Source organism: Enhydra lutris, unplaced genomic scaffold (assembly GCF_002288905.1).
Source record: "Enhydra lutris kenyoni isolate GAN:26980312 unplaced genomic scaffold, ASM228890v2 scaffoldscaffold13, whole genome shotgun sequence".
NCBI lineage: Eukaryota > Metazoa > Chordata > Mammalia > Carnivora > Mustelidae > Enhydra > Enhydra lutris.
Genome location: NW_019154097.1, coordinates 4,114,572 through 4,128,664, shown reverse-complemented (window position 1 = coordinate 4,128,664; position 14,093 = coordinate 4,114,572). Strand labels below are relative to the sequence as shown.

The 14,093-nt window shown below is 48.4% G+C and overlaps 2 protein-coding genes across 5 annotated transcripts; one reads left to right on the top strand and one right to left on the bottom strand.

Annotated features, from left to right (window-relative positions):
- The first annotated feature begins 6,232 nt into the window (after window positions 1-6,232).
- On the top strand, window positions 6,233-10,052 carry LOC111146282 (microseminoprotein, prostate associated). The gene is made up of 3 exons (XM_022501764.1): window positions 6,233-9,138; window positions 9,363-9,471; window positions 9,853-10,052. The coding sequence occupies exons 1-3, from the start codon at window positions 9,009-9,011 to the stop codon at window positions 10,031-10,033; spliced, it is 420 nt and encodes a 139-aa protein (XP_022357472.1). The 5' UTR covers window positions 6,233-9,008; the 3' UTR covers window positions 10,034-10,052.
- Window positions 10,053-10,078: 26 nt separating this feature from the next.
- Window positions 10,079-14,025, bottom strand: LOC111146279 (RGP1 homolog, RAB6A GEF complex partner 1). 4 transcript variants are annotated; one of them, XM_022501761.1, is made up of 9 exons: window positions 13,974-14,025; window positions 13,286-13,420; window positions 12,765-12,901; window positions 12,370-12,453; window positions 12,116-12,265; window positions 11,693-11,839; window positions 11,373-11,500; window positions 10,973-11,162; window positions 10,079-10,482 (listed from the first exon to the last, which is right to left on the bottom strand). In XM_022501761.1, the coding sequence occupies exons 2-9, from the start codon at window positions 13,399-13,401 to the stop codon at window positions 10,259-10,261; spliced, it is 1,176 nt and encodes a 391-aa protein (XP_022357469.1). In that variant the 5' UTR covers window positions 13,402-13,420; window positions 13,974-14,025; the 3' UTR covers window positions 10,079-10,258. The 4 variants fall into 4 exon arrangements, with proteins under 4 accessions (XP_022357469.1, XP_022357467.1, XP_022357470.1 ...); XM_022501759.1 differs by lacking the exon at window positions 13,974-14,025 and adding an exon at window positions 13,750-13,951; XM_022501762.1 differs by lacking the exon at window positions 13,974-14,025 and adding an exon at window positions 13,772-13,951.
- Window positions 14,026-14,093: the final 68 nt, after the last annotated feature.

Below are 14,093 nucleotides of genomic sequence, written 5' to 3'. Positions count from 1 at the left end.
AAAGCTAATTGTGAAAACATCTCTCCAGGAATCCAAAAAGATCTAAGACTCAAGGTCCACTGAGGCAACTACAAATAATAAAAATAAATTAAGCATTCTGACTCCAAAACCTGTAATGTCATCAACTCGCAAGGGAATATAATTCCCACCATATAAAATTCAATTATCACCAAGGTAACACGGAATATCATCAGTGTTAGTAAGAAAGGTTCATTCACCATTCTCCGTGCCACCCGTTGCGTATTCCACCACCAGATCTGTAAAATCAGGGTCTGTCGCTTGGGCCTGGGCACCTGCCAGTCTGGGGAATTTGGGGATGGGAAGTATAAAGTAAGACTGAGCCCCTAAGGAGAAATCAAGCCAGTGCAGCCCCAGTCCATGATGCCTGTAGGAGCGTAGAACCTTTACAGTTTCCTGTGCTCCAGATGTCCTGGTAACCTGAGGCCTCCTTATTTGTGTTGGCATCTTGGGGCCAAGAGCGGAAGCAAAGCTGGAGCACCAGCAAGATCTACTGGAAAAAAATGTGGGTAATGCAGCAGTTATGCCACAGGAAGGTCAAGCCTGGGGCATAAGAATTACCTGGTTAGGGGAGAAGAAGGTGTAGTGTCTTATAAAAATCAGATTTCCAAATTTCATTTCCAATGTTTCTGATTCAATGTTTCAATGTTTCTGATGAGCTCAGAAACCTGCAATTTTAAGAAGCCACCTCCTACCAAGTAAGACAAAGACCACACTTTTGAAAATTCAGGCTAAGCAAACAAATCAGCAGTCGGAGAGAAAAAGTATAGCCACCTATCAATTTCAGAAAGCCCATATTCTAGTACAGTAGTTCTAAACATGGGGAGCGGCTTACTGATTTTGCCTTCCAGGGGGACATTTTGGCAATGCCTGAAGACATTTTTGGCTATCACAGTGGAGGTCAGGGATGCTCCTAAACATCTCACAGGTCATAGGACTGGCGCCAGACAATAGTCTTATCCAGCCCAAACCCCAGTGCCGTGGTGCAGGATATTCTGCTCCTCAGCACCACCATTCCCAATCCACAGAAATCAATGCTACATACACAATTTTGGTCATAGTGCAGAAAATTATGTGAAGCCCCTGGAAAAAAATGAGACCCCAAAAATCACTTTTTTAAAAAAACAGTGAATGTTATTAAAGATATGGATAAGAAGGAGACTAGAACAACAGACAACACGGGCACCTGGTTGGCTCAATCAGCAGAGCATGTGACTCTTGATCTCAGGGTCCTGAGTTCAAGCCCCACAATGGGCATGGAGCCTACTTAAAAACAAAAACAAATGAACAAAAATTAGAACAGACAATGATGGGAGGTAGGTATGGACAAAGATGGTGAGCCAAGAAGGAAATGAAGAGAGGACAAGGCACTGGGTGACAGCAGTGAGCAATGAACACCACTCCCTCAATGGACGCAGCCTCTCTCCACATGTAGGATTGGTAAAGAGAAACCTATTAAAAATAACATAAGCAAAAAAAGAAAAGGAAAGGAAAATGGATAAAGGAACTGTAAAGATGGAGCTTTAGGATACATCAAGCACAGATCCGGAGTGAAAAAAGACAATAGAGATTCCTTTGTAAAAGAAAGCTAAATAAAGACTCTTAAACAATGGTAAGAAAATGAGAAGACTCCTAGAAGGAGGTTGGAAATTATGCGAGAAAGGAAAAAATATTTTTTTTATGATCTTCTAGCCCTAATTTCCTCCCCCACCTTCACCCAAAGAAAGATGATCCTTTAAAAGTTCTTTGATTTGGGGTGCCTGGGTGGCTCAGAGGGTTAAGCCTTTGCCTTCGGCTCGGGTCATGATCTCGGGGTCCTGGGATCGAGCCCCGCATCGGGCTCTCTGTTCGGCGGGGAGCCTGCTTCCCCCTCTCTCTGTCTGTCTCTCTGCCTACTTGTAATCTGTCTGTCAAATAAATAAATAAAATCTTTTTTTTTTTTTTAAAGATTTTGTTTATTTGTCAGAGAGAGAGAGAGAGAGAGCAAGTACAGGCAGACAGAGTGTCTGCTTCCCCCTTCTCTCTGCCTGCCTCTCTGCCTACTTGTGATCTTTGTCTGTCAAATAAATAAATAAAATCTTAAAAAATAATAATAATAAAAATAAATAATGAAAGGGAAGGGAAGTTGGAGAAAGAGGAGCACACCTAAGAATTCTTTTTTTTTTTGTTCTTTTAAGATTTTATTTATTTATTTACTTATTTATTTAAGAGAGAACAAGCACAAGCAGGGGAGTGGCAGGGAGGGAAGAAGCAGGCTCCCTGCTGAGCATGGAGCCCCCACAATGTGGGCCTCAAGCCCAGGTCCCTGGGATCATGACCTGAGCCAAAGGCAGACACGTGACTGAGCCACCCAGGCACCCCTAAGATTTCTTCTCAAAGGAGAAGATGGTCGTGCTCAAAAAAAAAAATAGAAAAGACTCAAAGAGAAGGACAAAAGATGTTTTGGGGAGAGAAGAGAAAAGATAAGGGAGAGATCTGGTAGCAACTTGAGGGAGAGGGACTTTAAGGGCTCTTTTTCTTTGGGAAAGAGAAATTAAATGAGGATTTTTTTTTTTTAAGCATTGTTTCTGGGGTACGAGAGATGAGATATAGCCTTTATCTTCTACCCCTTCTAAGGAACCTTCAGTAAAATCTGACTTTACTTTGGGGATTGGGTCTGCATTTTTTCTCAGTTGTGACAACATGTAAGATTGGCCTTTAGGCAGATCAAGAGCCCAGTTACATACATTTTTACCATGTTTGAAGTGACTATAAGATTTCCGGAGCAACCAAAAGAAAGCCATATGACAATAAACTAACTCCCAGAGTTTAAAGCTGTACCAACATAAGTTATTCACCTCAAGGGGCTATTTAAATTTAAATTAACTAAAATTTAAAATTCCATTTCTCAGTTACACTAGCTATATTTCAAGTGCTCAAAAACCACATGTGGCTAGTGGCTAAGGATTAGGCAGGACAGGCAGAGAACAGTTCCATCACCACAGAAAGTTCTACTGGACAGCACTGGAGTAAAGAAAAAAGCTTAGACAAATAGCTAACAAAAAATGAACCCTTTTCAAATCTTTAAAGAGCTGCCATATTGAAAAACAAGTAGATTTTTTCCCCATGTTGTTTCAAAAAGCAGAATTAAGGGGGGAAATGAGATGCCGTAACATGACAGATTTCAGTTTAACAACTCTCTAGTACCTAAAGCCAGATAACAGTAGAAGGGACAGCCTCTGACCACAGAAGGAAGTGACCCGTTTCATTCAGTAGAGACAGTCAAGCAAAGACCAACTTGATCATCTTTCAGAACTAACAAAGAACTAGATTCCTTCTAAGTATCTAGTTTTGAATCTATAATTTTAAGAAAAGAGCAATTTACAAATAAGATAAAAGTGACAGTCATAAATACAATTTTAAAAGTCACTACTGCCACAAGTAGACTATAGAGCAGGCAGGAACAATGAAAACATTTAAATGGACAGGGAATTTAGTCAAACATTAATGGTGGTTAGTTAGGGGTTAATTACTGGTGGTACAGGCTATCATGAATGTGGTAATTTGTAAGGAGAAAAAAAATTACACAAACTTGTTAAGAATGGTACCAATGGTTCAGAGACAAGGTGGGAAAACTTCAGTACAGGTTATTAATGGAAACTTGACCACAGTTGAAATCAGTACTAGAACCAGAGGATCTTTTCTATTCTCTGCCAAAGAGAACACCAGGCTAAGTATAGCAACTGAATGTTCTTGGAACTCTTGCCCCTCCATCCCATTCCCCTGCTGTTCACCCACGGTCTTATTTATCATCTCTCTCAACTCCTGAAACTCAATCTCCTTCATGTGATCTCCTCATCTGCATAGGAACAGCTTCTTTCAACCTTCTCATCTCAATAGAGAATGCCAAAGGATGAGGTCTCTTAACTTTCTATCCTAGCTATGAACTTAACCTATCTTCATCCTCCACCCCAAAATGTACTTGGCTTGATTATAATGTAACATACTGAATATATAGTCATATACATGTACTGACTTGTTACATTATCTGTGCATTTTAGTGTTTATGTGTACATGAGAGAATTCATGCACACGCATGTGGTAACATCCTTTCTTGGTCAACACTGAGGAATCTGGCGCCAAAACTGTGAAATTCACTCTTCAGTGGCTAGCACACCAAGCTTAAGTGGAGTCATCCAACGGACTCTACAACTGACCATGTCATGCTTCTGAATGCAAAATACTGGAAGAAGAGACAGAAGTAGATATAAATTTGAAAACTTTTATCCTTGTAGGAAAAATAGTGGAAACATAAGCGTCTTAGAGGAAGACTAGCTTAATCATAAGGGGAAGGTTGAAGCCTTGGTGAAAGCAAGCATAAGAGGCTTTCCCAACAGTCCAGAATCAGAAAAGGGTGAGAGGAGAGGAAGGAAGACAGAAGTAGATCATACAGAATAAATAAAATCCAACCTTTTAAAAAAAAAATCTAAGGTCTTACCAAAGAGAAAGGTGGAAAAAAAGAAGATTTCAACAAGAGTGTTAAAAATGGAAAAGAGCCAGAAAGGGCTGTAGGCTTAAAAAAAAAAAAAAAAAAAATCAATGAAGAAGTAGTGGTGTATGTTGGCAAAGAGAAGTGTAGAGTTGAGGGAAGGGATAGAATTTATGGTAGGGGAAGTTGGTGTGAAGTTTTCCTCTAAAGATGCCCAGCAGAGCAAAGAAGGAATGAAGGCAAAAGCCACTGGGAATAAGGTAGGGCTGGGACTAAAACAGCAGAGGAGAAAGCAACAGCGTCCAAAGTAGGAAATTATTTTCTTTTTTTTAATTAACTGACCCAGATTTTCTTGTCTGGGGCCAAAGGCAACTGTAGGATTTAAAGATCTTTAAAATAAATCATAAAGATCCTGCTCCTTAGAATTGCCTTTGGCCCGAAATAAAATAAACTATAAAGATCATGACAGAATTAGTGTCAGTTTCTGAGACAAGTACAAAATACCATTGTGGAGTTGATTTTAGAAATCAGACTAATAAGTGCTGTTAAAGAAATGCTACTGTGAATAAAACACATTTATCTTTCTCTTTTTATCAGTCACAGGGTAAATATAGAAACTTCATAGTTACACATGTCCACAGAAGACAGTAAGTGACCTAATATATATGGTAAAACCGAGTTGTTTGTCTTTGTATACTGTAGCTTAATGCCCACCCCCCCCCAACAAATGTTTTACTTGGTTCAGGATTCACAGGACAGGTTATAGGGCTGCACAGAGAAAAGTTAAGCTTAAAAACAAAGACCGTAAGATGAGGGAGGGGGAAATGAGAGGTGTTGTGCTTATACAGAACTGAGGCATTACAAACACAGATTCATGCAAGTCAGCGAGGGGGGAAAAAGACACAAAAGCATGGCAGTGCCATATAACTAATCTTGATAGCCTCACTGTGGGTGTTAAAACACTGAATCCGACTTTTAAACTCTTTCTCTTTTTAAAACGTCAACATTTAATAGCTTGATATATGCAGTTATGTGATTTTAAATGACTATTAAAATTAGCACATCAATGCCTAATTCTTTGGCAAAGACCGAATGGCAGGTGGTAATGTTAGACACAGATAACCTCACCTTTAAGTCACTCACTACTCTTACTGCTCAGAAGGCCATAGATTCTACCTGCGAGGGCAAATCCCAATTCCTTACGCCAGCATTCAAAGCTTTTAATGACCTAACCACATGGTACCTACATAACCCTAAGTCCCCTACCCCCAAAACCTAGCCTCCACTGTCAGAGTGCACAGACCTCTAGACAGACCGTATCTCTGCGATCTGGCCATTTCCACCTTCCTACCTGATGTGGAAGTCTCCTTAATTTACAGGTTCTGGCTCGCCAAGGCCTACACTGGCGCTGCGCTCCTCCAGCACTCCAGTACACCTCGCTCTCGCTCCGCAGCCCCGCAATCCGCCCCTCCCTGGGCCACACCACCTCGCCCACTTGCTGTTTTGCCCCTGGGCCCCTTTCCCTCCCCACCAGCAGCTCTCTGGGACCTTCTCCCTGCCCCCAAGAGATTCTCCCAGCGGACGTTCCTGGCCAGCCTCTATTCGGTCGCAGGCTCTGTATTCGGTGTCTGATAGGGGCTTCAAGCCAGGGGTGAAAATGGGACCTGGACCCCGCAGGACCCGTCCCCGCTTAACTCCCAGGCGCTTCAGTGACCCTCTTGGCCCCCCCACCCCCCACCCAGCCACCCTCAGGGGCTCCAGCCACCCAAATCTCCCCGACGCGGCGGGTCCCTCCTATCCGGCGACAGACAGCGGGGGTCGGCAGTGACTCACCGGAGGGCCAGCGGCCGGAATACGCTCACTTCCTCTCCGCGCGCACCTGCCGGGCCCCGCTGGAGCGCCGCCCGGCCGGGCCTCCGGCGGATGTTTTTTCTGTCCCCGCGCTCGCAGGCAGTGCGCGCCAACCACAGCCTCCCGGCCGCTCCCCGCGCCCCCCGCAACTGGCACCCCCAACCACCGCTGCCCCAGGAATCACAAAATTGGACCCTAAACACTGACATCCCCAACAGACAAGCGCGCACACACAGAGCAACCACAAGCGTGGCCTCCAGCCCCGCGCAGCTACAGAAACGCACACTTGAGCACACCCACCAGCTGGAATGCAAGTGGGTTCAACCAACACCTTCCAGACACCCACAGCCCCATAACTTCTGAGAGAGGGATCCTGGCTCAGCCCCAGCCTTTCTTTCCAGAAGCCCCTACTCCTGCCCATAAGCCTACCTTCTCTTCGTTACAGGCAGCTCTCACTTCTGTCCCCATTACCTCACACACCAATCCCCATTGGGCCCCCTTTGCCTTCCAGCATCATCACCACCTTCAAGCTTCCTAGCTTCCCAGTCGTGTCTGCCCCCTACTGGGTTGGTTCCAGGTTGCAGGAGCAAAAGACTGGTCCAGACTTCCAGGGTGTCAGCTTGTCCCCCTTCCCCAGAAAGGCAGCGGCAGAGCTATTGACCACTGACAAGACTTCTGGGCCCTTGTGCTAGAAAGCCTTCTCATCCATCTCCTGCAGCAAAGAGAGCAGTCCAGGGCCATGCCTCCCACATGCCAGCCTACATCAGAGCACCCTGCTTCAACCACTGAGTCTTCTTTTTTCTCTTACTACTCCTCTGAAATAGAAAGGTATCAGACCTGACTAGGGTGAACATGTGGTACAACTGGCATCTCCATCCACTTAAGCTATCTACTTGGAAGAGGACAGACAGGGAATCTGAGGTGGATGGATGAAGTTGTGTTTCTGAATGGTGAAGAGGTCAGGCAGGGTGGCCCTCTAAAAAGGTCAGCCAGAAGTATTCTTATCTGATCTACTGGGTGACAGGGAATGGGAGTTTTGCAGTAAAAGGGACTGGAGACTCAGAAGGAAAAATAGAATGTCAAAGTGATTAGCGTAGGAGGGGAATCTCAGATAGGGTCTTTGGAGTGTGGCAGACTGAGAGAGAGGGGCCATTAGTAGCAAAGAGATGGCCCCCATTAGAGTGGTCAGAAAGAAGAACTTGAGAGTTCACATGAGTGGGGATGGGCAGCAATGGATCAGAATCCTAACATGAAAACTGGAGCCCCCAAGTTAGCTGGAAGGATAAGAAAAGGACACCTCTTCCCAGGGCAGAAGTGAGGGGACTGAGCTAGGAAAAGTGGGTTTATCAGCAACACTGTTTCTCAAACTGGAGGTGGTAAGGGTGACATGGAACACAACTGCGAAAAGGGCAGATGTCTGTGGCAGGAGACCGCAGCCCCTAACAGAAGCCCTCAGCTATGCAGAGCTGCTCAATGTGATTTAAACAAAGGACTGTACCCATTTTGTCTCTGAACTCTAGCACCAATCACAGCAGCTACTATTTTCTGGGGGCCATGTGGCAGGGACAGTACTAATACCATTACATGTATTACCTCATTGAAAGCTTCTTAACAACCCTATGAGTTAGTATTACTATCCCAATGTAAAGATAAGGAAACAGGTTTTAGAGAGGTGAAGTAGTTTGCCCAAGGTCACAGTCTTAAGTAGAAACAGAATCTGAATCCAACTAGTCTGATTCTATAACCTATGCTCTTAACCGCCCACCTTGGGAGTCTCTCGAACCTGAAGGAGGATGTCAGAGGATTCCTCAATTCTCATTCCATAATGTACAAGAGGAAAGCGGCATACCTCTGTGAAATGAGTGACGCATATCGCCTGGGTATTTGAAGACGTTCCTCTTTGAAAGTACCACCCCCAGCTATGGGAAGATCGTGTATCTACTGGGTGTTTGGAGGTACTGAACAATGCATCCTCAGGATGCTTGTGGAAGAGACACCTGCCTCCCCATTTCTGAGGGGCAGCCATGTCTCTAGGATACTTCTGGGAGATTCTGCCGTAGGGTCTGAGAGAAATATTCTGCGCTCCAGGTGCCTGTTCACTCTCCTGGAGCCTCTGGCTGTTGCACCCTACTGCAGCTCCTTGGTTTGGCTGGGGCACAGGATTAGCCATCCCCAGGAAATGCCTCCCTCCGGTCCAGGCAAGGATCCCAGCACACACACCCCTGGAGTGTGTATGTGTGTTGGGGGCAGGGTGGAATGCTTCCTTCTCTCCAGGTCAGGGAAGAGATGTGGGGACCACCTGGGGGCCCTCCCCCCTCCCACCTCCTTGCTGGGGAAATGCCCAGTCCAGTGCCCCTTCCATGGCCACCTCCCTCCCCCTAGCTGTGCCTGGGCATGAATCAGCTCTCACAGCTTGTTAAAGCTGGACCTCTTGTTTTCATGCCCTCACCTCAGGAAACAGAATTACAGCTTTTCCAGCTCTACTCAGCAGGGGGCCAGGGTCCTCACTTTATAAACATTCCCAAGCCTGTGAGAGCAGAGGGCACGGAGATGGTGTGAGACAGAAGCCCAGGGGAGAAAGACAGAAACTAAGACCGAAGGAGAAAAAGAAAAGCCAGAGACAAGACCAGAAGAGAGGCCAAGAAGGGATCGCGAGGGCTGTGCTACAGGAATGACCCTAAGGATGCTCTGGGCTGGACAGGCGAAGGGGGTCCTGGGAAGCCGGGGGATCATCTGCTTGGTGATCTCTCTGCTCCTCCAGCAGCCAGGAGTCCACAGCAAGTGCTACTTTCAAGCTCAAGGTAAAGCTGGGGGAGGCATTAGGAAAGGACAAGGACAGAGGGAGCTGGGGCGAGGGGGCTTAGAGATGATCCTCTACCAGAATACCCAGACTCCCTCCAGCTTGGAAACAGGAGAGACTAAATATGGGGGCAATATGCACTTACTTTCTCCCATTCCAGACCACAAGCGATTCTGTCGGCCACCACCAATCCCCAACACACTAACATTTCCTGTTCTTCCCTAGCCCCCTGCCACTATGAAGGGAAATATTTTACCCTGGGTGAGTCTTGGCTCCGCAAGGACTGTTTCCATTGTACCTGTCTGCATCCCGTCGGTGTGGGCTGCTGTGACACGTGAGTGACCAAAGACAGCCAGAGAGAATGGCTCTGACATGAGTGACTAAGGGCTGGCCAGGGTGTAACCAGATTGCTGTGATGTGAGAATGAACAGAACAGAGGTACGAGGCAGGCTGAACCTGAAGTTACCAACAAGAATTTGAGAGATAAGGCTGCAGGCTACAAAGTGAGGGATGTAGGGGTGGGTCTGGAGGGGAAGTATTTCTGCTGTGAAACGAAAAAATCCATATATGGTAGGTGAGAGCTTGGCTGGGGGACCAAGAGGGCACTAAAGATATGGCAAAGATATGAGAGGAATGCTGGCAGAGAGAAGTGTGGGGCAGGGACAAAGGTGGCCCTTCACTGTGCTGACTCCTTTCCGATCATTTGGTTCCCCAGGTCCCAGCATCCCATCGACTTCCCTGCAGGCTGTGAGGTACGTCAGGAGGCAGGAACCTGCCAATTCTCCCTGGTGCAAAAATCTGACCCTCGGCTGCCCTGCAAAGGAGGAGGGCCCGACCCAGAATGGGGCTCAGCTAACACCCCTGCTCCTGGGGCTCCTGCTCCCCACTCCAGCTAAACTCAACTGATCACCCTTCTGCTGACTGCCCACTGCTGCTGCCACTTCCAGGGAAACCACTAGCAGCTGCCAATTTATTCTGAATAAATAAATTAATGCTACAGCTGAAAGCCTGCCTCTTGTGTCCATGTCATTGGACCCCACATGGGAAAAATGGGTCCTACTAGAGTCCAGGTGCTGAGTTCTCAGTATCCTGAAGAAAGATAGTGTCACGGTAATCCATTTTCAGATGGTTATGGTGCTGGTGCTGGGGCCTGGGGCTGCATATGAGGCCAGGGTAGGGCTTGTGGGCAGCACCTTGATGGGGAGGTCCCAGCTGAAGGTGTCCACGGGCACTTGCTCAGGCCCTGTCCAGGTGACAGGCTCAGGCTGTTCCAAAGGAGGTAGGAGCACCAAACCTGGTTCTCGTGATGTTACAAATTCAAAATGCAATCGCCACTTCAGGGACACTGTGGAAAAAAAAGATAAAGGCAGAGGCATTAGAAGCCAGGAGTAAAAACGAGTACAGGATGTGGTTACTGAATGAGAAAAAAGGCAGTATTCGGGAAGAGGAGGAAAAGCCACAGGGCTAGGATCAAGGGTTTCTCTAGAGAAATCTGTTAACCAGAAATGTGACAATCAGGACAGCAAGGTCAAGCACCTAATAACCACAGCATGGGACAGTCAGGACTTGGGAGCTTGACGTAAACATGCTAGAGCATCAGAGATCAATGTGCCACAGGGTCACAGTGGGCAGGGGAAGGAAGAACACCCACAAAGCTCTTAAAAGCTTAAGTGTCAGTGCATCTAGGAAATAGGCTAAAGATCAGAGAAAGTGTTAAGGGTCAAAGGCTGGGTGTGGGTATGGCCAGGAATTTGTTAAGAATCAGGACCCATTACACTCCAGAGAAATAGGGCATTTTACTCTCTTCCCCCCTCCGATAATGGTCAGGATCTCACCAATGGCTGTGCAGAAGCCTGGGGTGGAGCTGAGAGGGATGGGGAGAGAGAAGCTGGTTCTGGTTGTATGCAGGCAGGACTCCTGGTGCCGGGCATGAGTCACATGAGACACGGAGGGGACACCCCCCGTCCTGCGGCGCCTCTGGTACTCGGGCTGTACACGCTCCTCAGTCTGTAAGCTTACTGAAAACTGGGAGCAAGAAGAGAAGTGGGTGCTAGCAGGCACTGGGAAGTGCGGACTCTAGATGAGAGGCTTGAGCCCAACCTCAAGCTTTTTTACCAAGAGGACCCTGGGTGACCACACTCTTCACTTCTATATACCACCCCTCTTTATGCAGGCCCTTCTCCTTCCTCCCTAGCCCTCCAAGCCCAGCACCCCAAAAGCCCCTTTCCTTCTCACCTGCAAACAAGCTACAGTTCCTTCCCCTAAGTTTAAGGTCCCCACCACATCCTCGCCGAGTCTGTATACAGATTTGAAGATGCCAAATGTCCCAACTTTTCCTCGGCCATCACTGATATTGTATAGATCTGGGGAGAATGGGACACTATAAGCGTGGAGTCCACACTGGAGCGTATCAAGGGCTGGGAGCCAGAGGCCAAGGTGGGGCTTTTTGTTATAATGTGGGATATCAGTGAGTCCTTAGAAGTATGGGCAATTAGAAAAATCTATAATACTATGGGAGGATTGGTTGGGGGGGCCAATTGTGAAAGGATTCTCACGGAGGCTGCGGCAGGATGTGGCAGCCATGAGACGCTCCCCAGCCAGCTCAGCTATCCATGAATCCTTCTTCCCACCTTCATCCTCTTCCAGGAATGGACTAGATGGGGCTACGGCCTCATCCTGGGGAAACCGGACATCTTGAAGGCCTACAGAGAGAATGAGCAGAAAATATTGCTAGGAGGGAATGGACAGTAGAGATTAGGTTTTAGACTCCAACCTGTGAAGGCTGAAGGTAATGGGAACCATGCCCCAGGTACCCATCTTAACTTATTGTCCAGAACCTCCCTCCCCAACCCCCCTGCACCTTTACTGAGACCAGGAAGCCTTTCTCCAGCCCCCCACCCACAAGCCCTCTTTAGATCATTTCTGCTTTGGTGAGGCTCTTCCCCAGCCCTGGATTTCGTCCAGAAATCCTTACTTACCCGTCAGCACAAGAACCCTCAGAGGAACCCTGAGTAAAGTGATGGGTGAGTTGACACGCTGGCAGCCAATGGTCAGTTTGTAGACATACTTGACTGACTGACCCCGAAAGGAGGGTGGTCCCTCTATGGGCAGCACCTCACTGTAGGAGTCTGGTTGGGAAGTAGTAGTCAGGGCAGCCAGAGGCAGCCAGAGAAGTCCTCCCTCCAGGAGCCTTAGAAGGCAATCCAGGGGTGGGGAGGAGGCAGTCACTCACATGATTTGGACTCTCCAGGATCTAGCCTCAGATCACAGAAAAGGATTTTTGGTGGAGTGGAAAGGATACACTGACCTCTCTCACCTAAAAGAGATTAAAACAAAAGAAAACAAAAAAAAACCCTGCAATTTAATGACCCCATTGTCCAGTACTGGATGAAGCTAGCGCAGCAATGGGGGCCACAAGCACTGCCAACAAAGGGCAGCCCAAAGTAAGCTACCCCTCTTTTCTTATTGTAAGATAGGATCAGTCTTATACCCCCAACATTAACAAATACCTTCCTCCACATCTCCGATATGACAAAGACTAGAAGCACCCCCTAGAACAATTTAACAAATTCACTCTCAGGTGGCAATGACTCCGCCCCCTTCCAAAGGCAAATGCCCATCTCTAACCTCGGTGTGGCAGAAAGACAGTCTGGCTCTCTGGCTGGACATCTGGCTGACTGGAGTCAGGGGGAGGTAGTGCTACTCGACTCTCACTGGCATGGAACTGGCAGTGAATTTGGGCACTGGCCCAGGCCAGAGCCTCACTACGGCAGGAGGAAAAGAAAAGCATCAGAGGGGCGATCCTGACCTCACAAATATTCTCCCAAGCTCCCTTATCCCCCTGAGGAGACCAACACCATCAGACCAAGTGACTGTCCTAGGAGTAAGGGAATCTAGAACCCCAAAGAGAATCCATCAGACAAAGAGAAGTACACTATGGGTAGAAACGGGAATGGGGGAGAAGAAAGGAAGGGCGTGTGGAGGGCCCTGTCAATCCCATCTTCTGTTAAACAGCCCTTTCCTACAAGAGAACACAATAAGCAAGAAAGTGGTGGTGTAGCTACACGACAACCTGAGCTCTGGCTTAGCAGTATAGATACCAGGTTTTCTCCCAGAAGAACCAACTTCTTCAGTATCTGCATCCCTACCTGGATGCAGAAGTGGCCGTGGGGGGCAGGGGGTTGGTGACCGTCACTACACACTCCAGCGCCTCCCCCGCCAGAAACACAGGACCTCGGCTCAGCTCTGCTACCACTTCAATCATGGCAGCTCCGGAATGAGAACTAGAGGTAAACGGGGGTGGGGGTGTCAGAGGTCAGTACCATGGCAGGGAGGGGCGTCTGCGGCGAGCCTGGGGGCGAGGACAGAGAAGACGGGCAGTCACCGCCACGTAGTCTGGGAAAAGCATCTGGATTTGGGATGCGGGAGGTGGATGGCAAGTACGGGTAGCAGCTGACTCAGTAAAGATAGGACTTCGCTCGGGGCCCCAGACCCCCGCCCCTCTTAGCGCCGAGTTAGTTCCCTTACCACCCACCCCCGAACCTCCAAACCCGCCTCCGCCGCCCTCCCTCCAGATTCCACGTCCCAGCCCAAGGCCGCCGCTGCCCGTCACCTCGTGCCCCTAGCCCGGGCACCTCGCACGGTCGAAAACTGGGTCTCGGCACACCGAGGCCCTCACCTGCCCGCCCCTCCAGAACAGGGCCAAGTGCGTGGCGGCGTCCGCGACAGAGGCGGGACTTCCCTTCAGCCCCCCTTCCCCACAGAGCGCCTTCCGGCCGGAAACGCCCGGCCGGCCCAACCGGAAGGGGCTCGGGTAGTCCTGCAGCCTTGGGTCACCTTCCCACGGGCTGGCACCTGGGCGCAGGCGCTGTTCCAGACACCAACCGGCGGGACCCGGCGTCCCACCCAGGGAAGGGCCTGGCGCGACGGCCAGGGGACCAGGCTGAGGCTGCCGAG